The following is a 23,516-nucleotide window of genomic DNA, read 5'->3' as shown; positions in this document are numbered from 1 at the left end:
AACTGTTAGTACAGAGCTCTACAATGTTACTCTCAGGGAACCCGGGTAGTGAGCACAAACACATTCTAGAGCATGCATTGGGGTGGAGCACCTAGCCAGCCCAGGACTGTGGGACCTTTGCCCACTGTCACTGCAATCGCTAATATGCCTTGCTTTGTGCTTAAAATCAACTCTGCTTGTATGCCTGTGGGCATCCCATACACAGCACTGGTTTTCTGTCACATACACAGAGATCTGTCTTCACCAGCCCAGCCCAGCCCTGACAGAGGCAGTGGCGGGTGTGTGTGTGTGTGTGTGTGTGTGTGTGTGTGTGTGTGTGTGTGCGTGCGTGCGCGCGCGCCCCTCCTTACCTGCCAACTTGCCATTGGCGATCATATTGGTTGCCACCAGCTTGATGGTGCTCTGAGAAGGGCCTGAGGAGGTGACGGTGGTGACCAAGCAGGCCTTCAGAGAGTCACAGTAATAGTGCTGGTTGTCTGCACTCGTCTCCAAAAGCAGCTGCACAGCTCTGTCTGTCTAGAGAGAGAAACACCTCCTCTAGTTACAGGACCGTTCTATTCCGATAGAATCTTCTAAAATTCACGAGGTGCAATGTCAAAGTCTACAGCCTAAAGGCAGCGTTCACTTTCAGACATACTCCCGGACGTCTTACCAACATATACAAAACCAGTCCAAGTCCTGCACTCTAGCTCGAAGGCAGGCATAAAGCCCGGCCTGGGGCAGAGCTGCTGGGAGGAATGTCCACTTTAGCTGTGCACCGCCAAGGGCAGCAAACCAGACCCAACAGCTGCTCTGTCTGTTTTGGAAGCGAAAGCAAGCTTCAGCAGGCTAGCCACACGACTGTGCTGCCGCCCTGTGTTTGGTGGTGGTATTGTTAAAGGAAGCCTATGTGTGCAAAGAAGGACATGCATTCTAGTGGCTATATACATACAGATGTGTAAGTGAGTATGCGTGCAGAGCGATGCTCTGAAATGCCAACCAAGTAGCAACTCCACGAAGCATCAAAACTGACATACCTGACCCAAGAGAAGTAGCTGGTCTGTGCATTTCCTTGTGTGATCGTAAGTTGACCGTTTCACTTCCTGCAGATTAACTCTTTCTAGTTGAAATTTCTGAAGGAGGAAAGAAGCAGGAGGAGGAAGACGGGAGGAGGAAGAAGAAAGAGAGAAAGTGAGGGAGGGAGAGAAGGAAGGAGAAAGAGAGGAAGGAAAGAAGGAAGGGAGGGAGGAAGGGAGGAAGGGAGGGAGGGAGGGAGGGAGGGAGAGAGGGAGGGAGAAAGAAAATTTAGTTTGGACTATCAAACTTTTTAAGTCAAGTAAAAATATTGAGATTTATTGAAAATTGAAGTGAGCAAATTAAAATGAACCTTCCAAGTTAAAAAATTTAAGACAAAAACCAACTTTTCATGTGTGCATTAAAAACTCAGTGTTTATAAGCTTTCAGAAAATCAGGCTTTTCATAAAACATTACACGTGAACTTTAAATTGGCTTGAAAGTTTCCCAAGTTTAAGATACTGAGGGAAACTTCAAAATGAAGATGGTGTCTGTGAATAAGGCTTTGCTCAAGAAAGCGGCAGCACCTGGAAGTAGGAGTTTTCACAAAGCACGTCGTAGCAGATATCCAGTGGGTTGTTCAGCCTGTCCCGTGGAGCACCGTCCCTGGTTACCACTGTGTCCTCAGACTTGGTTTGGGACAAGCTGTGCAGGTAGTGGGCCGCCACTGTCCAGAAGTGCAGCTCTGACTCATCACCATAGAGCCTGGGAAGGAGGAAAGCAAGGCCTCACGAATTCACACTCCAGGACCTGACCAGGCTGCCTCGAGAGGCCTTAAGTGCCAGGAACAGTGTTCCACGTCAGAGTCCCGCAGGGAAAGCGCAAAGCAGTGGGCCCTCTAGCCTGATTCCTGGGTTCCCAACAGCACAGGCCTGACTACACAGTTCTTCACATCCAGCAGCTCTATAGGCCTGGTCTCCCAGTATCACTGCATTTGGGTTATCAGCTTCACAGTAAGAGCTTCCGGATAAAGTGTCAAAATAATCTGTCAGTTGTTCTCTGGACCATGGAGGGAAATGTCTTCATTGTAAGTGACTCTGCTAAACACTAGGAAAGTACATGTAATTGCTTTTAATGGTAACTCATCAGCGTGTTTGTGAATATATTTAAATGCATAGTTTGTAGCTGACATTGTTAAAGCTGCCTATAGGTGAAAGGCTTTGTAGCACAGCCAGCTTAGATCTTGTGTAAGATGTCACCGGACTTCCGGTTTATTTTCCGTTTCCTAAACGGACTGTAAGTCAAATCTAAAGGAGGGGCTTAGATTTTTAAAACATGTCAGAGTTCGGTTGTAACTTTTACAAAGTCTCAATAAAAGAAGCAAGTTAACTTGAAATGATCTCTTATGCAACATGTCAGAGAGCATTACCTGGAAACAAGCAGGCACCTCTGCAAGAGAGTGAATTCGGGATCAAGCAGGAGTTTCTTTATGTCGCTGCAGACAGGAACCCGGAGAGAGGCAGGACAAACATTTACAACCAAACAAAAAGCAAAGAGATGAATCAACAGATGCTCAGGATTTATAAGAGCAGTCCTTTTTCCTGGCTCCCAACTCACACAGAGGAAGGATGCTGTCAACCAGCCTGAGCACTAGGGGCCAGGACTCGGCTTGCAGTCTTGCCAGAGTTTACTGGACTGCAAGAACAAGGATGCCACTGCTGACGTTATTCTTAAAGTCCATTTTCCCAATAAAACGCAACCGTTAATCTTAAGAAACTGAAGAGAAGCGAGGAATGGTTTTGAAATGGTGATTCACCAAGTACTTGTTAAAGATTATTATTATATACGGCAGGCTCTAGATTGCAAAAACATGCTCCATTTTACCAAGAACTTCATGTGGACCCCTATTTTTCTCCTCCCTTTGCAAAGTAATTCTCAATATTCATTTCTAAATGCTCATGGCTCTAAGAAACGTTGGTTTCTTAACCAGCACTGTGCACTCACGGCGCCTGGTAGAGGCTGTTTCAGAGTCACCTGCCTGCGTTCTCCAACACAGCTCCATGAGGCCTTCATGATGGAGCCTCACCACATGGAAATCCTGGTCCTGACAGAGCGCAGCAGTTTGGGAGCTGGGAGCTGGGTGGAGAGGGATACTCCGTCCCGGGAATTACTAAGTTAGTCCTTCTAGCAAATAAAACTACAAAGAGGAACAAGCCTACATCAACAAACTGTCTCTCGGTGGGCCATTAACACTCAGGAAAACAACTGTTTGGGTTTCAAAAAGTCAAATGAAGTCTCTTTCCTGCGTTCTTCTATGAAGTACAGAGTGCTTACTTGGATAACGCATTCAACTGTTCTTGAAGAAGAGTCTTTATTTCTTCATTTTCTGGATAATCACTGTGCAGAAAGAAGTTTGAATCATTCATTGTCTCTGCATTTACTGCCATGTATTTCTTTACTGAAAAAAGTTGTGTTCATAGAGAAATAAACCTTTTATAACCTCAGGTTAAAAACTCGGCTACAGGTCAAAGGAGTAACCAAGTGCCTGGGACTCACCGGCCATTTTTATGGCCGTCTTTGTCTTGCTGAATAGAAACAAGGAAATGAATAGAGAAAACCCGCAGATGTCCAAACGAGGTGAGAACTGGTTAGCTGGCTCTAGGAACTATCAGGTTTATATCCTTTTAATAAAGACCCTACAGTGAATGATGGCTAAGGTGCTTCGTCCCTTCTGCCCTATAGAATGACCATTTGTTTCTCTAAATAGATAGTTCTTAGGCAACAGACACTTACTGCCTTCAAAACAACAAAACCCTCAACTCACACCAACCTGGGCCATCCACAGACGGTCAGTTCAGTAAACTGTCCTGAAGAATCGCTAGGTTGTTTTCTGGAGACTTTTGCAGTGAAGCAGACACTGATTTAGAAACACACTTGGCTTCTGCTTTATGAAGAACCAGGCCTGGCCTAAACCTCTAGCATCTCTCGGCCCTCTTCACAGTCATCTTGTTCCTCTATCATGACGCACCCCTGTGTGATGATCACCCAGGCCTGAGAGCATCCTATGCACCTGTAGCTGTTCTTCTCACTGACCCCTTCTTCTGCAAAGGCCCCACAGTGGTAGAAACAGGGAGAAGAGGAATCTCTTTACTGTCTGCCTTTTCTTGGATTGCTGTTAAGGCTTCATTCCTTCAAGTGCTGGACTGTAAGCCAGAGCTCATTTTCATGGGTGTCCCACAACCCCACGTAAACTGTGCACAGAGAACAAAAATGAATGACTTACATGTGAGAAATGTCCAACGAATATCGCCCATTCCAAGGCTGGTGTAGTAAGAAGGCTTTCAAGGCAAGGGAGGCCCTTGGAACAAGGAGGTATGGGCACCACACAGGCTCTAGACAGCAAAAAAGTGCTTCTCAATAAAATGAACTTTTATACCGCAACAAAGCCTCAGCTACAGACCACTTAGAGGGCAGTCAGAAGAGACCAACGCCTACAGCCGGTACAACTGGAACTCTATTCCAGAGCAGAGATTTTCTCCACTCAAGTTTGATGAGTACATTCTCTTTCTTCTTTTTTAATGTTTAAATATCTGGAATGGTACAAAGCTCTGTACTACTGAATGAAAGACTCAACGTAATGACTCAACACACACCGATAAAGCTTATTTTAAAAAGTATTAAAAACATTTACATTTACCTGCAGTTTGTACCACCAGATCTGTTTTTCTGAGACTATTAAACTAACGCGGTTCACCCATCCATCAGGAATTTGCTGCTGAAGGGACTGGGTGACCTCTGGTCTCTGGCATTCCCATGAGTCCTTTATGAAGTCTTTTGCACACAGGGATAACTTCCTAAAGCCCCCAACATGCAGCAGTTGCTTATTAGGACACTACAAAACAAATAAGAGCTGGCTGTTTTCAACACATTCCAGGGGAAAGAAACAGGACCAAAGGCTCTGCTACCTAGCAACTACACACAGCATCTCCCTCCACTGGGCTCCCCACTTTGACCCACTGCCCAGGGGCCCACAGGCTGGCTCTCACTACCCAGCCTCCTCCGGCTCCTGTGGAGCCTTTCTTCCCTGGTCTCTTGAACAGACACAATTAGTTAAAATGGCCCAAATATATGACAGCCTGTACCATCTAATTTCATATGCATAGCCATTTAGTACCTGAAAGATGGCTAGCATGATGAAGAGGATGGAAAGTTAATAAATCCAGTACTTGACTAAGTCATTCTGTACCTTCTAAGTAGATCTGTAGTGACTCAAATACATAGCTACTGCTTACATGAAATGTTATAAAATCTAAACAGGGCTCAAATATTTCTGCTGAAAATTTGTCCTTGGAGTTATAGCTATCCCAATTTAGTTGGCCATACAGATAAAATAAAACAATAAGATCTTGATGACTTGGTGCTTAAAAAAGGTAAAAATATCATTAGTAATTATTAATAAAGATTATACATAAAATGATAATTTTTATATATTTAAGTTAAATAAAATTGTTATTAAAATCAATCATCTCTTTCTTTTTAGTTCTTAAGGTGTTATTTCTAGAAAATTTAAAGCAACTCACATGGCTCGTTATGCTTCATGAAACAATGCTGCTTTAGCCAACATCCCATATGTCAAATAAAAATTGAATTGGCGATAAATACTGTGCACAGGCTTTTTAACCTGAGAGTCAGGAAAGGTGAGAAATGTTTCTACTACTACGTTTTCACACTGAGAATTACTGTTGTTCTATAAAAGTACCTAAAATACTATCCATATTCAAAGGTTGCTAGTGACTCCCAAAATAGCTTGATAATTATGTTCTTTTTAAAAACCTAGAGTCTGGGAGCTAGGGATCCAATACTGTGTGTGCTTAGCAAGCCTGAGGCTCTGGAGTCAACCCTTAGAACCAGGAGGAAAACATAAGACACACTTGGAGCCCAGTAAAGGCTCCTTCCTCTGTACCTTCCCTGGGAAGCTGGTGTCCAGCAGTGACGGTTCCCCATCACTATGTTAAAATTCCACCTTTCTGGTTGAGGCTGTACCACTAGAGACTGAACAGGAGTAATATTTTTCTTTTTAATATTAGTAAAATTTTAAGTATGATGGTGTAAATCCTGGTTCCCAGAGAGATGTTTAAGTACAGGGTACAAGGTTACTATGATGAAATCCAGTTCTGTAGTCAGCTCAGTTTAGAACACATTAAAGTGATGATGGAGCCTTAGATTCAAATTTTAAATCAAAAGTAAAAAAGTTTCTAGATACTTAGATTTTATGTAACTACTTCTTAGCTTAGAACTAGCAACGTTTTTTGCTTGTTGTGTTTTTTAAACATCACCCTTGGTATTCCCTAAATTTCCCTGGTAATTCAGGTTTGACGTGTTTGCTTCTGCTTGTCTCCCTGGCCAGGGGGTCCTGACACCTCTGCAGAGCTGACAAATGATTCAAGTGGGGGCGACAAGTGGCTTCTACTGTACCTGGTGGCAGTGACCGCTGCAAAGGAAGAAGAGCTAGTGCCCCGGCATAGGGGCAGGGGGCAGAGAGAGACAAGAAGCAGTGCACAGCACACCTAAGTTACAAGCACCCCAACTAACACCAAGAGCATCGTGGCAGTGACTCCGGCATGGTTGTAAAGTGAGGACACATCTACAAAGCTTCAGTCTCTCAAGTGCCAAATCATAAGTGACTCTACAAAGCACAGGCAATTGAGTTGAGTCAGTAAACAAATACACACGGCTCTAAGACACTTTCTACAAAGCAGACAGCCAGGAGTGTGCATGGAGGATGTGCCAAGAGGATCCTTGGGGCTGGGAGTTCCTGGCCTACCCCAGTTAGGATCAGAACCACTGCTGCTCTCTGAAAGCACATTCTAAAGATGATCCCACTCTGAAAGACAAACACTGCCTTTTAAATAGCTGGATGGACATGCTTGAAACTTATTTTTTCTTTAGGAAAAGTAGGTCATGCAAGCAGTTTTTGTTTTGTTTAGTTTTTTACTACGTTTTTAATTTTTGTAAAAGAATAACCTCAAAACCACCACACAAAAAAGGAGCAAGATAGTATGATCACCTAATTTAGCTTTGGCTGATCACATAATAAGTCACAGACAGGACTGAAACATCATAATTCACAGAACCACTCACCGGAGTGGATCTGTACTTATTTACAATGCAGGACATATAAAGCTTTGTTGTGGATGATTGATTGATAAATAAAACACTGATTGGCCAGTAGCCAGGCAGGAAGTATAGGCAGGACTAGCAGAGAGGAGAACTGAGAGAATAGGAAGGCGGAGAGGAGGAGACACCAGCCTGCCATCCAGGGAGCATCATGTAAAGGCAGCAGGTAAAGCCACGGAACACATGGTGACATACAGATTAACAGAAATGGGTTGAATTTAAGAGTAAGAGCTAGATAATGGTAGGCCTGAGCTAATGGCCGAGCAGTTTAAATAATATAAGCATCTGTATGTTTACTTTATAAGTGGGCTACGGGACTGCCGGGGATTGGCGGGACCAGGAGAGAAAAACTCTAGCTACAAAGCCTATTATTGAAAAGCCATTAGATTCATGTTTCCCAAGAGTTCTCTGAAATGAAGCAGCAGTTGCCCTCTGTCTAGCTGGCCACAGTCTGTGGCAGCAAGCGGCCTCTCAGGAGTACACCCTACCTGTCAACTCCTGCTCATCCATTCTGAAACATGTAGACTTCATTGACATCTCCAGGACTCTGATGCACCCGTCATCAGATGCCAAGATCACCTTATCTGATGTGCACCAGTCCACATCCAAAATCCGAAAGGTCACATTTCTTCCACTTCTTAAACTGCTCACCATTTGAACCTGTACAAATGATTGACAGAAAGTAAAGTTCCTGACGATTCTGGATTAAATGGTCATAGACTGTGTGGCAGAGGCCCAGAATTTGTCTGCAAATGAAAAGCCTCTGGCAGCCCATCTCCCACATGCAGTCTGCACCCCACAGGTCTCCATCACAGCGATGGCACTAAAAAGTCAATCCATCAATCTGTTATGCTGTCTCACTTATAACAAAAATACCGTGAGAGCAAAATTCTCTAACAAATAATTCCTTCTAAGAAGCTGGACATACTTATTTTCAGAAAAAGTGGCAAACGGAGCCCGTTTCCGTGCTGACAGCTTCCTTTGCTCCACCGTCAGGCTGCAGGGCGGGCCTACCTCTTTAGTGTCCCACACTTCAGCGCCATCGTTATACATGGCTATGAGCTTCTGGTTTCCTTTGCCAGGAGCAAAACGAATCTTCCTCACCCAACTTCTGTGTGTGGGTATTCCTCTGAGGACAAAGAAATAAAAACACCAACATGATATGTGTGTGTGTGTGTGTGTGTGTGTGTGTGTGTGTGTGTGTGTGTGTGTCCACTGCTTCTGATCAGGTGTGAGGATGGAAGAACCATTTTACATTCTTGGGAGCCACACTGGACAGGTAGGTCTGCTCACTGATACCTGTTGGAGTGAGGTCCCAGGGCTTCTGCAGGGCTGCCTTCAGATCGGGGTCTAATATGCTGATGAGAGTCTGGCTCATGACCAGTCTTCCTCCAAAGTTTAGACAGTATGGGACTCAAAGCTCCAGTTTACACTCAGGTTTCTTGGTCCTATTTACAACTGTAAGTTTCCATTTGAAAAAAAGACTTCTCTTGGCTCCTACCTGGATACTCTGCCTTTCAAATCCCAGAAGTTTAAATTTCCGTCCATATCTCCAAGCACCAAGGTATCCCCTTTCCAAGCGATGCAGGTAATGCTGCCCATGCTACCCTAGAAGCAAGAGCAACAAAACACCCATGAACTTCTCGACTGAGTCGCCGCCATTAGAACAGAAATATTTCCCTGTAATGATCACAACGAAACAATAAATACATTATTTATAAAGTACTGACTTTAGTATGAATGCCATCAAATCCTAAAACTGTGAACACTGAAATAGCCACTGCATATCAACTTCAACAGTGCAGAATAGGACATTATAATGTGATGGACATTCAAATTGTCCATTCAAATGGACATTGGGTGTGGTTATCCAAACTACATCTATAGAGAAGGTGTGTCTTTTAGGAAGAAATACTTTAGGAAAAAAAATTCAGGAAGAAAAAAAGCAACCGCAGTAGAGAGCCAACTCTAATCTATCTCATTACAAAAGGTTATATAAGTCTATCCCGAGGAAACTCAGTCACCCTCTGTGTATGTAGTGGTTTGTCCCCTAGAAAAGAAGCCTCAGCACTTCGCTGGCACAGTACTGTGGGAGGGAAGGGTAGTGGAGACGCGGCCGAGGCACAGGCTGGATCAGAGGCCCTGTGCCCTAGTGCCCTGGCATCAGGCTGCGCTGCCAGGCCCCAGCTTTACCTCTTCACACGGCTTGGGGTTGGGTGTGTTTATTTAACTTTTCTGTGCCTTGGGCCTACTGTTGGTGGAGTCGGGTGCTGGTAGTAATTCTATAAAGCTAAAGCCCTGAAGGCAATGTCTGCCACACTGTAAATACACAGTATGAGACAGTATTAAATAATGTTGTCACTCTGGCTTCGCATTTACAGAACAATGAAAGTATTCAGAGGGGTCTCTATGGTTAGGTCAGGAACGTGCAAGTGCTTAAAAAAGTGACCAACTGCCTCCTTAGATAGTATATAAATCCTGGTGAAATCCCAGAAACTAAAGAAAAACAGGATTAAAACTCATTATTAAAATGAGCTTAATAACAAAAACAACTTCCATTAAGTACATGAGATTCTGTGTAACATGAAACAATGTTCTCAGATTTTATTTCCATTTCTCAGAAATCCGAATGGAATGTGAGTTTGCCTTTAAGTTTACTTTGTCTTTAATATATTCACATTTTAAATCTTACTTTCCTTTTCACATTTAAAAATGAGAATATTATAGGTTAAATTAGCCCACAAATCAGTGCTGCTGTATAAATTCAACTGTGCAGACATGCGAACCCCCTCCTGCGGAGCTGAGGGAGCACACAGGTGCTTCTGGAGGGCCTGCTGTGCATTCCCTGTGACTCTAAACACCCTCTGCAGAGCTCACTGGGCCCTGCTGCAGTGGTGCCCACTGTGCCCTGCTGCTGTGGTGCCCACATGCCAGGCAGATGGACAAACAGCAGATATTCACTGCATCAGCCTTTCCATTTTCAAGATAAAGGAAGCCACTGAGGAGCACACATACGTACAATTAAAAATATGCCAAGTTTTCTCTCTCCTTCTACCATTGTCTGGACTTCATAGTTTGGGGGCCAAAATCCAGAATGAAAATTTCAACTCAAAATCAATGTTTAGAACTTTACATTTGAAAGAATAATAAGGAAAATACTGGATCGAAATCAACAAAATCCTTTTTCTACATACTACATTATAGCCACTGGAAAAAAAATTCAGCTTCAGAAAAAGTAATAAACCAAAACCAATTCTCACATATATAGGTATCAATCCCTTCCCTAAACATAATATGCTTTGAAATGCATACCAATTTCACTGGAGGCTGAATGCTTACTAATACAGTCATCCCTCCAAAGACTCACATTCATTTGAAATAAAAGAATTCAACAGAATAGAGAGTTGTTATACCCAGACTTCAAGACCCCATGAAATAGAGGTGACGCCTTCTAAGCTGTGTGGCATGACTACCTTGAAAAAGGCATTTATAGGACCAGAGTTGGCCAGTGCTTAGATGGTAGTCTCCAAGCCTGACAACCAGAGTTTGAGACTTGGAATCTATAAGACAGACAGAAAAAAGTGACTGCCACAAGTTGTCCTGTGACTTCCACATGTACACTATAAATAATAATGTAATACATTGAAAAACAAATACTCATGTCCAAAGTCCAAAGCTTTTTCTTCGGAAGGACTGTTATTTTGAGTTTTTGGCCCCTTGACATTATAATCTCAGTGTGAAGCAACTGCAAAGTGAAGAGACCAAACTATCTGTAGGTAACTCTGTAGGAGAACAGATGACATCGTTCCTGGACTTCTAAAAGAGGAGCTATGTGGAGACTACGTAGGGTCCCCGACGTTTAGCAGCATTAGCTATAACTACTTTCCTTTGCACACATTTAAAATTACTTTCCTATTCTAATCACCCAACATCAACTTTCCACTACTACATCCATCCTTTCAAAAATCTTAAAAATGGGAGACAAATCAGATGTACTTAAAAATAGATACTACTAAGTCTTAGATATGACTTATTATTCTATATAATGGTCAAATGTACGCTATAATATGAAAAGATTCTGATGTTAACTTTGATTTTAGAATAATGCTTTTAGGGGAATGCCTTCAATTCTTTGCTTGCTAATAGGGGAGACTTGGCAGCTAGCCTCTGAAGGACTCCACCCATTCAAGGGCCTCAGTAGTTAAGTAGGACTGATCCAAGGACCAACAGCAGACTGCAAAAGTGACAGGTGTAACTTCTGCAAGCAGGTCATATGACCTGGGTCTCTTGACTCACTCCCTCGAGGAGAAGCCAGCTGCCCAGAGGGTAGGTGACACAGAAATCCCAGAGAGGCCCCTTGAAGAGGCACTGGGCTCTCTCCACCAGCAGTTTTAACTTTAAAAAGCCATGTGACGGCGCCATCTTGGAGTGGACACCCATGATGGCTGGTTTTTATGCCAACTTTACACAGGCAGGGTCATCTGGGAAAAGGGAACCTCAACTGAGAACATGGCTCCAGCAGACTGGCCTTTGGAGCATTTTTTGATTGATGATTGATGGGCAGGTGGTCCTGGGTTGGTTGTGTAAGAAAGCAGGTAGAGCAAGTCACGGCAAGCAAGCCAATAAGCAGCATTCCTCCATGGCCTCTGCTTCAGTTCCTGCCTTGATTTCCCTCAGTGACAGAGTGTGACCTGAGAGATGTAGGATGAAATACGCCCTTTCTTCCCACAGCTGTAGCCTTGGTGTTCATCACCAAGGTAACTAACTGATACCATCCTTCTGCCCCATTTAACTTGAAATGACTGCAACTAGTCAAGATCCTTCCTGAGCCACTTTAAATATGGGAGTCAGCTTTCTGCTAGGACATCTATTCTTATATGGAAATTTTAACTAAATGCACATTGTGTTAAATCCCTCCTCCTGCCTCTATTTAATTATAATTTGAACCGGTTAACAGTTTATTAATTCATCTATTAAAAGCAATCTGTAAGATGTACCCAATGCCAACTTTTTCCTATAATTGATTCCACAAGGCCAAAAAAGATACCTACAAATAAGTAAATGTTAATGCCACTAAACTTACAATCTGATTATAAGTATCCCAAACTAACCAAGTATTTCATGAAAATCTATGGAACAGAGAGAGGATGGCTGCTGATGTTAGACAGAGCTGAGTTCCAAACATGGCTGTCACAACTCAGCCATGAGCCTTGGGAAGTCCCTTCCTGTCATCAGCTTCATAAGCAAACAAAGATAGTTCCTGTGGACCACCATCATGGTAAGAAGGAAGAGCACATGTGATCTAGGATCATGTGACTATGTTACTTTGTAATCTCTGATTGGCCAAGTTCAATCAGAGATGACTTCTCTTTTTTTTTTTTTTTTTTGGTTTTTCGAGACAGGGTTTCTCTGTGTAGCTTTGCGCCTTTCCTGGAACTCACTTGGTAGCCCAGGCTGGCCTCGAACTCACAGAGATCCGCCTGCCTCTGCCTCCCGAGTGCTGGGATTAAAGGCGTGCGCCACCACCGCCCGGCGCGATGACTTCTCAAATAGTAACATTTATTAGGCTTTTCTCAAGATGTTTTCCTTAACTATGTCTTGACTGGGTATGGACAAACCAGACCCTTGATCACATCCCCCACAGAGATGTATCTGAGGACGACACTTACGTCTGGTGGAATCCGAGCACTGTCCTTCACAGAGTTCCCTTCAACAGTGAGATGATAAACTTGGCCATCGTTGTCAGTAAACACAAAATGCTCCCGAGCAGAGATGTTCTGACTGAGTTCAGACTTACTCTCTGCCTCCTGTAACAAGCTTTAAGATACAGAAAGGGTCATTTTCTTCCCTAGAGTGACACTCACTGATATCCACAGTAGAGCTGTATGTAGAGGAGGACCAAGACCATTAAAACCTCTGAAGTTCACTATAACAATCTGGGGTTCCCAGTACGTTTTCTGGGACGGTGAGTCTATCTCCAGCCATATCAGTGTTTGTTGGCAGCTTCAGCGTTCGCGGGATAGAAAGGAGCTGGCCTGACCACTCCTGGCTGCTGACGGGTTAGCAGCACTGTGTGCTACGACAACACTGAGCACAAGGACGACAGAAGTCCCCTGCGGTCATCTGGGTCTGCGCTGAACGAACGCTCACAAGTGACTACAACTCGCTACCACAGATGCCCTGCATGGTGTCTGCCAGGTTCTCTGCCAGGGCGTGGGCAGTAAAAGGTACACCGACAGGAATCAGAACATAGTACCTGATCACAGACGACTCCACGGCACCCAGCTCTGCGTCCGAGACGACAGTCTGGCGGGCCATGGCCTCCCGGGTGGCAAGCTGTTTCTTTCTCAGGCTCTTCAGGTTGTGAGATGGCGACCACTCCTGTGTAGCACAGATGACAGATGTGCCAGGCTCCCTTCTATCAACGCCTGCTTAGAGCAGCTGGGCAGGGCTACTTTCTATCAGCACACAACTAGTTTTCAAGTAAGGACACAGTTTAATGGCAAACTTCTAGAAGTAGGTTTGTTTTCATGCTTTCTTTTTCACAAGATGAAATGACTTCCACTACAGTCCTGTGCATTCCCACCCATCCAGAATTAGAGATTTGTGGTATCCCATTGGGCCCGCTCAGGTATAGGTGCTCACACAGTTGCTCATTTACATGTTTATTCTTACACCTCCACCTATTCTAATGAGCTTAATCCAATGTCATTCATTGTGAAAGTTCCTTTCTAAAGTTTATTTTATAGGTGTGTGTTTTGCTTGTATATATGTCTGTGTGCCACATGTGTATAGACAGCTGTGAGCCACCCCATGGGTGCTGGAATTGAATCCCAGTCTTCTGAAAATGCAGTGAGCACTCTTAAGCACAGAGCTATGTCTCCAGCCCCGTTACAGAAAAGTTCTTAACATGGAGTTATTGTACACATGAATATTTCTAAGACAGTCTTCCTTCCCTCTGCCTCTAGCTCGGCTGTATGGAAGGTGCTCCTCCACTCTGCCGCTCCAGTGCTGGGATTTCAGGGTGGGCTCCCATGACCAGTTCTCACATGCATGAAAATCTAATTTACAGAAACAGTGCTGTGTTAGTTAATACCATCCTGTTTCTTACTCTTTTTTATTGTCCTCCATTAAAGTGGAATAGTTTTTGTCTGGAGGGACACAGGGTACCAGTGACAGATCTGAGAGTGGAGAAAAGGAAGAGTTGGGGGAGCTGCTTAACATACAATGTATACTTGCATGACAACTTAAAAAAAAAGCTGACACTGTTTCCTTAACCCCGACAACTAAATAGTCTGACTATTCTCTTTGATTTGCATATGGCTATACTGTGTACTTAGACCCCAAATCCCCACGGGTTTGTTTCCGAACTCTTTCGGATGTTGGTCTATTTCCTCTTCTTATGTCAATAGGGCACTGGTTTTATTCCTACAGTTCTTAAAAAGTACTAATACCAGATAGCGTGGCCAACTTTATATCTTCTTATTTCAAGAATGACAGCCATTTAAGGCCAATTTTCTTTTATAACGGTATTTATTATGTTCCTCAAGATACCAAATGTTAACACATTTTAACAAGAAAATACTTGGCAGGAATGATGTTAACTCAAGCTACAAAAGCAGCTATCACATAGGTCTGTACTCAGGCAAATCAGCTGTCAGGCTGTGACTTACCAATGCAGTTATAGCAGGAAAGCTTTTAGACATTTCCCTAAGAAGGGTGCAAGTTCTAATATCCCATAATTCCAGGGGCTTATCTTTGAAAACGACTGCCAAATACTGCCTAAAATAAACAACAACAACAAATTTATCAAAAAGGTCCCCTTTTACAACAACAATAAAACATCATGAATTAGTTAAGAAGCCAAGAAAAAAAAAAAAAACACACTCAGATGGCATGTCCCATGCATAGGCAATTAAACTAACATTCAGGCCCCACAACAAGTCATGTTCAAAGTTACATTAAATATGAATCACTGAGAAGTGGAGATTGTGAGCGCAAACAGAACTCTGAGGAGTCAGGAGGCATGGACAAAGTCCCAGTGGGCAGAGGGAAGATGAGCACCGGCTGGTCCACATAAGAGGAAACATAACTGAGATCCAGACTTTGATTCAGTTTTAGTGAAAATCATCAGAAATGCAATCCAGCACAGGAAACTGCCAACTCCACTGAAATAGTAAAACTACTTTGGGGGAAGGAGAAATTACCAAATGAGGGGCATTTTCAAAGAGTCTGCAGAGGAGATGAAGACAGGAGAGCTAAGTCATGGAAATGTAAATAGGATGCTAGAGGATCTCAAACATCGAAAGTAGAGAAGTATGAGAGTAAGTTCCTAGCACACATTGTCTAGAAGAAAACCACTCAAGAGCACGAAGATGTGTCAGCGTGTACACAGAAGGATAAACAAATATAAATACCAATCAAAACAAAACTGCACTGGCCGTGCCAATATCAGACTATCCAGACTTATTTCCGAATATACAATACCCAAGAGAAGATCCTTCCTAGTGATAAAAAATAAAAATCATGGCAACACCGATCTTAAATGTGTCCTGATTACAGAGCACAGAATACCCACAAGAACTTGAGTTCTTCGGGAGTAAGTAAGTGAACGCATAACTACTGTAGGGACTCGGCACCAACCTCTTAGTCGTTCACAGAAGAACTGCAACAGAGAACTAGCATGAGCACAGCAGCCTTGAGAACCGTGTAGGACAGAACTCACGGGATACTGTGGTGGTATTGTGTTCCCCAAAATATTGTGTACTCTAATAAATTTATCTGGGGTCAGAGAACAGACAGCCACTAAATACAAAGGCTAGAAAATGGTGGCACTCACACCTTTAATCCTAGCATTCCAGAGATAGAAATCCCTCTGGATCTCTGTGAGTTCAAGGCCACATTGGAAATAGCCAAGCATGGTGACACGCCTTTAATCCCAGAAAGCCAGCCTTTAATCCCAGGGAGTGGTGGTAGAAAGCAAAAAGATATAAAAGGCGTGAGGACCAGAAACTAGAAGATTTTGGCCTGGTTAAGCTTCAGGCTTTTGAGCAGTAATTCAGCTGAGACCCATTCCGGATAAGGACTCAGAGGCCTCCAGTCTGAGGAGACAAGACCAGCTGAGGATCCGGCGAGGTGAGATAGCTGTGGCTTGTTCTGTCTCTCTGATCTACCAGCATGAACCCCAATAACTAGCCTCGGGTTTGATTTTATTAATAAGAACTTTTAAGATTCCTGCTACAGGATACTGGAACAACAGCAGCTTTCCAAGGCACAGGGACATTCATTCAGACAGACAGACAGTGAGCCATGTGACACATCACATTAAATCTAAGGAGTCTGAAATAACATCAAATGTGCTCTCTGACTAAAACAGAACTAGAAAAACAACAGAAAGATGTATCTGGGGGAGAAACCCCAAATATATAAATATGCCGTGGGAATGTCAAGACAGTATGACGTGAAATGGAATGAAAACACATCTTATCAAAAGTACAGGCCATGTTAAATTGGTGTCATGTAGTAGGAAGTGCTTATGTAAAGGGCCAGGGCTTAAGATCCTGGCACACAGAAATGGTGTGCTCTCGCTGCTTGGGCCCAACCTTTACTCCCAGCCCTACTCAATGTAACAACAACAACAAACAAAACAAAAGTCCTAGAGATGAGAAAGACAGATCAGAAATGTCTTTATGAGCAACTAAGACTGTCTACACAGAGACTTCTAAGAAATCAACAAAACTATTACTAGAACTAATAACTCACCTTAGCATGCTCACAAGGTTCAAGGTAATCATCAAAAACTTAATTGTATTTCTATGTATTATAACAACTGGAAATTGAGACTAAAACATCCACTTATAACAGCATCATAAAAGATACAAAACATTAAACAATACAGACAGACTTACATATTAAATCATGTACACTACTACATACAATACCATTTCTGGACAAAGAGCTAAATAGGTGGTGGTATATGCCACATTCATGAATTTTAAAATTTGTTAAGATGTCCATTCTTCCCCATTCTGATACACAGCTCAAAACCCAAAGGTGTTTTGGGTAAACCTGACGAGCTAGTTCTAAAATTCACACAGAAATCTCCAAATACACTGCTATCCCTTTTGTTTTCTAAAATGATATGACTTTGGGGTGAATTTTACATGTCATGAGATTAATAAAGCCAGCTGTCTTAGAGTTTCTATTGCTGCAACAAAACACCACGACCAAAAAGCAAGTTGGCAAGAAAAGGGTTTCTTTGGCTCACACTTCCACATCGCTGTTCATCACGGGAGGAACTCAGGACAGGAACTCAAACAGGGCAGGAACCCTGGAGGCAGGAGATGATGCAGAGGCCATGAAGGGATGCTGCTTACTGGCTTGCTCCCTGTGGTTTGCTCAGCCTGCTTTCTTTTAGGACTTAGGATCACCAGCCCAGGGATGGCACCACCCACAATGGACTGAGCCCTTCCCCCATCAATCACTAATTTAAAAAATGCCTTTCAGCTGGATCTCATGGAGACATTTTCTCAACTGAGGTTCATCCCTCTTTTCAGATGATTCTAGGGTCAAGATGACATAAGACAGCCAGTTTTATGAATTGACAAAATGTATTTTTCCTGATAAAGATTGTTGTCTTGTGCCCTTTTGAGCATGGGATTATTGTGAAAGACCTCATTTTCTCTATGTACAATTTAGGTTCATTTTATTTCCATAGTCTTTTGAATTTTTGAACCAAGGAAAAATATACATAAAGTAGGATTGCTAAAAAACAAAGAAAGGGAGGTGGGGAGGGAAGCAGAAGAAACAAGAGCATCTCAAGGCTGTCTCCATGTCTGTGGTCAAAAAACGCTTTTGATATGGTCACACATAACTATTTGCTATTACTGACAAATTCTAAGATTATTAACATATTCCTACCCTAAAATTTTTATTTATTTATTTGCTATTACTGACAAATTCTAGGAATATTAACATATTCCTACCCTAAAAATTCATTCATTCATTCATTCATTCATTCATTCATTCATTTATTTATTTATTATGCATACAGTGTTCTGCCTACATGCCAGAAGAGGGCACCAGATCTCATTATACATTCATTCATTCATTCATTCATTTATTTATTATGCATACAATGTTCTGCCTGCATGTGTGCCTACATGCCAGAAGAGGGCACCAGATCTCATTATAGATGGTGGTGAGCCACCATGTGGTTGCTGGGAATTGAACTCAGGACCTCTAGAAGAGCAGCCAGTGCTCTTAATCTCTGCACCATCTCTTCAGCAGCACCCCCTCCAACTTTCTTAAAAGTTAAAAACCAATTGTGAAATAGCACTGAGATAAAACTGTAGATGGTTTAGGTGGACACTTACTTCAAATGAGATACTTTGATCATTTCAATGGGTGATTCATCATTGCCTCGATCACCACGAAAAGCAGTGCTCCTCCCTTTAATTGAAAAACAAAGAGGTGAACAGCATGTACCACACAAAAACAAGAAGCCCAACCACCTGGTGTGGTTGGCCACGCAGCCACGCCCTCTGCCTCCAGTTCATTCACTCCTTTGCTTCAAGCCAGTTCTACTAGCTAAATTTAAAAACATCCTTAAAATGTGAAAACAAAAATATATTACATTCAAATATTTATTTTATCAAAAGATATTTGAATGTTATATAGTGTCTTAAATTCTGTAATTCAATTTTAGAAACTCTCCCACTGTCTAAAACTTTAGGGCATCTGTGGACTGGTAGCAATCACTGTGCACTTAAAGGTATGCCCATTAGTTGGGAGGAAAAAAACCTCTTGAAATGAGTATTTAAGATTTCTTATCCTATGTGCAAAGTATTAAATGAAGTATCTGAGCACATTCCTACCAATATGTCTCTCTAAGTGAAGTTTGGGAGTTATAACTATATGCTGTATCAGTTAAGTGCCAAAAAAGACAACAGTTTTCATAAATAAAAACATAAATTCTACCTTCATCTGAATGCATATGCTTTACTATTTTCTGAGTTTTATTTACATTGAATTAAAGAACCTAGGGGGTGAAAACAAGTGACCACACCTCCATGCCCCACTCCCTCCCGCAGGCACCAAGCTCAAGCTACACTCCCAAATGGCCTTTCAAGACTCTGCTGGTCTACTAACCTCTTGAGCAGCATTTCTCAACCTGTGGGTCACGACCCCCAAATGGGTCAAATGACTCTTTTAAAGGGGCCACCTAAGACCATTGGAAAACACAGATATTTACATCATGATTCATAACAGTAGCAAAATTACAGTTATGAATTAACAACAAAAATAATTTTATGGTTGGAGGTCACCACAACATACGGAACTATATTAAAGAGTCCTAGCTTTAGGAGGGTTGAGAACCACTGCTCAAGAGCATCCAGCTACAAAATCCTACAACCTGAGTGCTCACATTTCCCTCTTCAGGAAATCAGTACAGATAAGAGAAATCTGCAACAACAGATTCTAAGTTAGCCAACAGTTCTGCTGAAGAAAACAAATGGGGATTTTAAAAAAGTGAACAACAAATAACAGTTTTATTCAAACTCTGGGATATGACATTGCCTGAGAGAAAGTCAGAGCCAGTATGCTAGCAAAGCAGGAACCCAGGACTTTCAGTGCCCAGGTAGGTCAGTCACTTCCTGGTACTACAGCAACACTGGAATATGGGCGTGGCTGATCCTTTAAGTTAACACCAACTGTATACAGAAAAACAACCAAACACCTGTTACACCTACACATCATTATTATTTAAAAATGTATATATCGATTTCACTGCTGTTTCTTTGTTTGTTTCTGTTTTGTTTTTTTGAGACAGGGTCTCGCCAAGTAGCTCTGGCTAGCCTAGAACTCAATGAGAGCTGGCCACTATGCCCAGCTACTGTATTATTTTGAAGAAACTTACTTATTTGAAATCATTGTCTTTAAAACTCATGTGCTGCTGGGCGGTGGTGGCACACGCCTTTAATCCCAGCACTCAGGGGGCAGAGGCAGGCGGATCTCTGTGAGTTCGAGGCTAGCCCGGGGCTACAGAGTGAGTTCCAGGAAAGGCACCAAAACTACACAGAGAAAGCCTGTCTCAAAAAACAAACAAACAAAAAAAAAACAAAAACAAAAAAAAAAAAACCACCAACAACAAAAAACGCATGTGCTATTATAGTTTCAAGTTGTTCATTCCTTAAATTCATTGGGTTACACATTGTAAATAATCCTGAACAAGTTACTTTACTGGAATGCTTTCCTTTTTTTATCATAGTTAGTTATTTACTGAGTGTGTGGGTTTGTGAGTGTGCACAGGCAGATGTCAGGAAAACATTTGTAGGTCAGTTCTCTCCCTCTACTGTGCGTGTTTCCTGCTCAGTCACCTCCCAGATTAAGAAACATTTTTCAAAATTATGAGACAGGGCTCACATGTCCTAGGCAGGCCTTGAACTCATGTAGCTGAGGAGAATGTGCCTTCTTCCTCCTGACTGCTGGGGTCACTCCTGGTTATGTGGCACTGGAGCTAGAACTTAGGGCTCCCACCTGCTGGGCAAGCACTGTATGAATGGGGCTACATCCCTGGCCCTGCAATGTTTTCTATTGCAAGGACTTCCTATTTCAAGTTTCCCTAATCCAATCAGCCGGTAGCTATCAGTGTTCTAAATCTGAGCATTTAAAAATCATCACTAGCCTATACAAAACTTGAAGGCTTCCTACAGTGGTCCAAACTCTAAGCAGAGGACCTACAGAGATGGCTTAGAAACTCATCTTTTGGAGGGCCAGTGAGAGGGCTCAGGGGCTCAGTGGTAAAGTCACTTGCCATTGAGGTCAATCCCAGGAGCCAACATGAGCAAAAAGAACTGATTGACACAGTTGCCCTCTGACCTCTACATGAATGCTGTCACACATACAGCACTGTGTGCAGAAGAAGACTGGATCCCACCTTTTGCTGCACATCTGTGAGTTCAGAATAACGGTCTGCTACTTACCTTGTGCTACATTGATATTATGTACAGAGACAATGCTGTGGCTTTTTTAGGACAATTACTCCGGAACCAGAGACTGGCCACGGGAACAGGATGTAAGGACACACATCAAGGTGAGAGAAAATGCTCTGAGCATAGTTTATGCAGTGTCTTCCACCAGCATGATACACCACCCCAGTCTTTCAGTAAGCTGACACACAGACCTGTTGGGAGATCAACCAGCTGAAGTTCATTTCTCACTAACCCCATGTTGTTCGGGGTCGAGGCAGCGAAAGAAAGGAAACTGGTCAAGCTTGTCCATTCAATACCCCTAGAAAGCAAACAAATCTTAGTCTTGTACCTTTTCTTCATTTGAAATGTTTATTTGAAAAATAAGGTTTTCCTAAGATCTCATTTAATTAATAATGTAATTAAAATTTATTCTTACCCTTTTAGGCTATGTTACTGCATACTCTGACATATGTGAAATTTGTTCAAATTAAAATTTTATCTCCAAGTGTAATGACCAGATAGTTATCAAAGTCCTTATCATCATTAAAATGGATCCTAATATCAGCTGGGGAGAAAGACTTCAGAGCCGTTTTCAGATCCTAAGTATTTAAAACAGCAGCACAGAGCACTCAGAGAAGTCCTTGAAGTGACGACTAGGGACGTTATCAAAACCCCCAGCTGTCAACAAGAGCAAAACTTGATGGAGCCAAGACTGTCTTCAGCTTTGAGATGGAGAAGGAGACAGAAGCCCCAAGTGTTCCATCAGCAGAGAAAGCATGGGCTCAGCGAGGGCCATCCCGCCAGGACAGCAGCGGCAGGCTGACAAGCAATGGTGACACACTGTCTTCCATGTAGAAAGGCTGGCTAGACAAAAATCTAAAACTGGGTCCCATTTACAGTTGCTCATCAGTATTCATAGGACAGCCATTTGCAATGTGAACACGATACCTATGGCTGGTCTCAGGACAGTGGCAGACTTGAGCCATCTGTGAAAGGCTTCAGGATCTAAACTCTTAAGCCTCCAAACTTTATTACTGATCCTTTTTCTGTTTTGATTTTTCCCCAAGCATACAATTAATTATTCCTATGCTGATGTAAACTCCCATTTTCAGCTTTTAAGACCATCAGACATTTGCCTAATCCAAGCTTACTGCTCTATCGTCAGAACCTTACCTGCTCTCATTTGTTTTTGTTTTGAGACAGTCTTGCTCTGTACCTCAAACTGACCTCAAGTACACTATGTAGCCCATGGTGATACTCCTGCCTCAGCTTCCTAGCTGTGAGATTACTGGGGTAAGACACCATGTTAACTATAAGCATTTTCCTCACTGGTTCCTGTGTACCCATGTACTTGTCTTTTGGTAGAAGGACAGCATAATCCACAGGGAGCTAAAAACAACAGCAGGAGCAATAGCTGTGATGGCTAGGATGACAATCATTTCAAAATAAAGCCGTACTGACACACTCACACTAATGGCTGCTTGAAATGAGCACAGTTTGGAAGCTGCACTCCGGGCACACCCTCTCTCCTTCCTTCTTCAGACGCTGGAACAGACTGACTCTAGTACCTGCTCACTTGGATCTCTGCCTCTGTCTCACTAGTTCCACGGAAACACGACTGAGTACCCACAGAAGGACTGGCCCTACACACTCACGGTTGACACGGCTATTCAGGAGCTAACTAAAGCTGGGTTTTCTTCATCGGGTCTGTTTCTTCCCCCGAGACAGGGTTTCTCTGTGTAGTGCTTTGGGCTGCAGGAATATATCAAAAGAACTCAGCTGGTTATGGCAAAGTCACTACCTGGAGGGATCAAGGATTTCCTCCAGAGGAAGCCAAATTCCAAGGAGCTTTTGGTGTTACTTGGCTTGTTATGTATCAGTTGTCTTCTGTTATGAAAATCATGTGTGTCTTCATAGTTTTCCCAGTTGATTTTTCCCTAAGAAGGGCTAACAGTGTAGACTGATTACTCTCTGGACATAAACATTCCAGGTATTTGGAGAACAGCCTCAGGAAAGGCTTTCTCTGGAATCAGATATCTCCCTTGGCCACTTTCAAGGACTAACAATAATAACACATGCTAGTTTCCTGATTTAAGGTAAATTCTACAAGGAGACACCACCTAGGTCAGGTGGACTATAAGTTAATAGCTTTACACAATTTAGCTCGGACCCTCCTTTCTTACAGCCTTACTAACTTTATAGACCCTTAACTCCTTACCTAACCACTTCTAGAAACATTTAGATAACTTTCTATGCTGACAGCTATGCTCAGCCAGAACCCCAGTTTAAGCCTCCCCGTAATTATCATCCTTGGCAGCATCTGGCCAGGTCCATCCCCAGATGGAGGAAAGTAACTTATCAGAGATACCTCTG

The 23,516-nt window shown here is 42.7% G+C and overlaps 1 protein-coding gene across 3 annotated transcripts in view; it reads right to left on the bottom strand.

Moving 5' to 3' along the window:
• Wdr11 (WD repeat domain 11) overlaps positions 1-23,516 on the bottom strand; it is a 53,963-nt gene that overhangs the window by 7,497 nt on the left and 22,950 nt on the right. For all 3 annotated transcript variants that reach the window (XM_076553587.1, XM_006976989.4, XM_015995893.3), the window contains exons 12-25: positions 21,356-21,462; positions 18,546-18,621; positions 14,844-14,952; positions 13,427-13,551; positions 12,840-12,987; positions 8,672-8,778; positions 8,185-8,299; positions 7,659-7,830; positions 4,277-4,385; positions 3,328-3,390; positions 2,423-2,488; positions 1,581-1,758; positions 1,017-1,112; positions 351-516 (exon numbers count right to left, since the gene is read on the bottom strand). In XM_076553587.1, coding sequence (XP_076409702.1) covers positions 351-516; positions 1,017-1,112; positions 1,581-1,758; positions 2,423-2,488; positions 3,328-3,390; positions 4,277-4,385; positions 7,659-7,830; positions 8,185-8,299; positions 8,672-8,778; positions 12,840-12,987; positions 13,427-13,551; positions 14,844-14,952; positions 18,546-18,621; positions 21,356-21,462 — 1,637 coding nt within the window. The remainder of the gene's footprint in view (positions 1-350; positions 517-1,016; positions 1,113-1,580; positions 1,759-2,422; positions 2,489-3,327; positions 3,391-4,276; positions 4,386-7,658; positions 7,831-8,184; positions 8,300-8,671; positions 8,779-12,839; positions 12,988-13,426; positions 13,552-14,843; positions 14,953-18,545; positions 18,622-21,355; positions 21,463-23,516) is intronic.

This window comes from Peromyscus maniculatus, chromosome 1 (genome assembly GCF_049852395.1).
Source record: "Peromyscus maniculatus bairdii isolate BWxNUB_F1_BW_parent chromosome 1, HU_Pman_BW_mat_3.1, whole genome shotgun sequence".
NCBI lineage: Eukaryota > Metazoa > Chordata > Mammalia > Rodentia > Cricetidae > Peromyscus > Peromyscus maniculatus.
The sequence above is the reverse complement of the archived record's forward strand: the minus strand, read 5'-3'. Positions and strand labels throughout refer to the sequence as shown.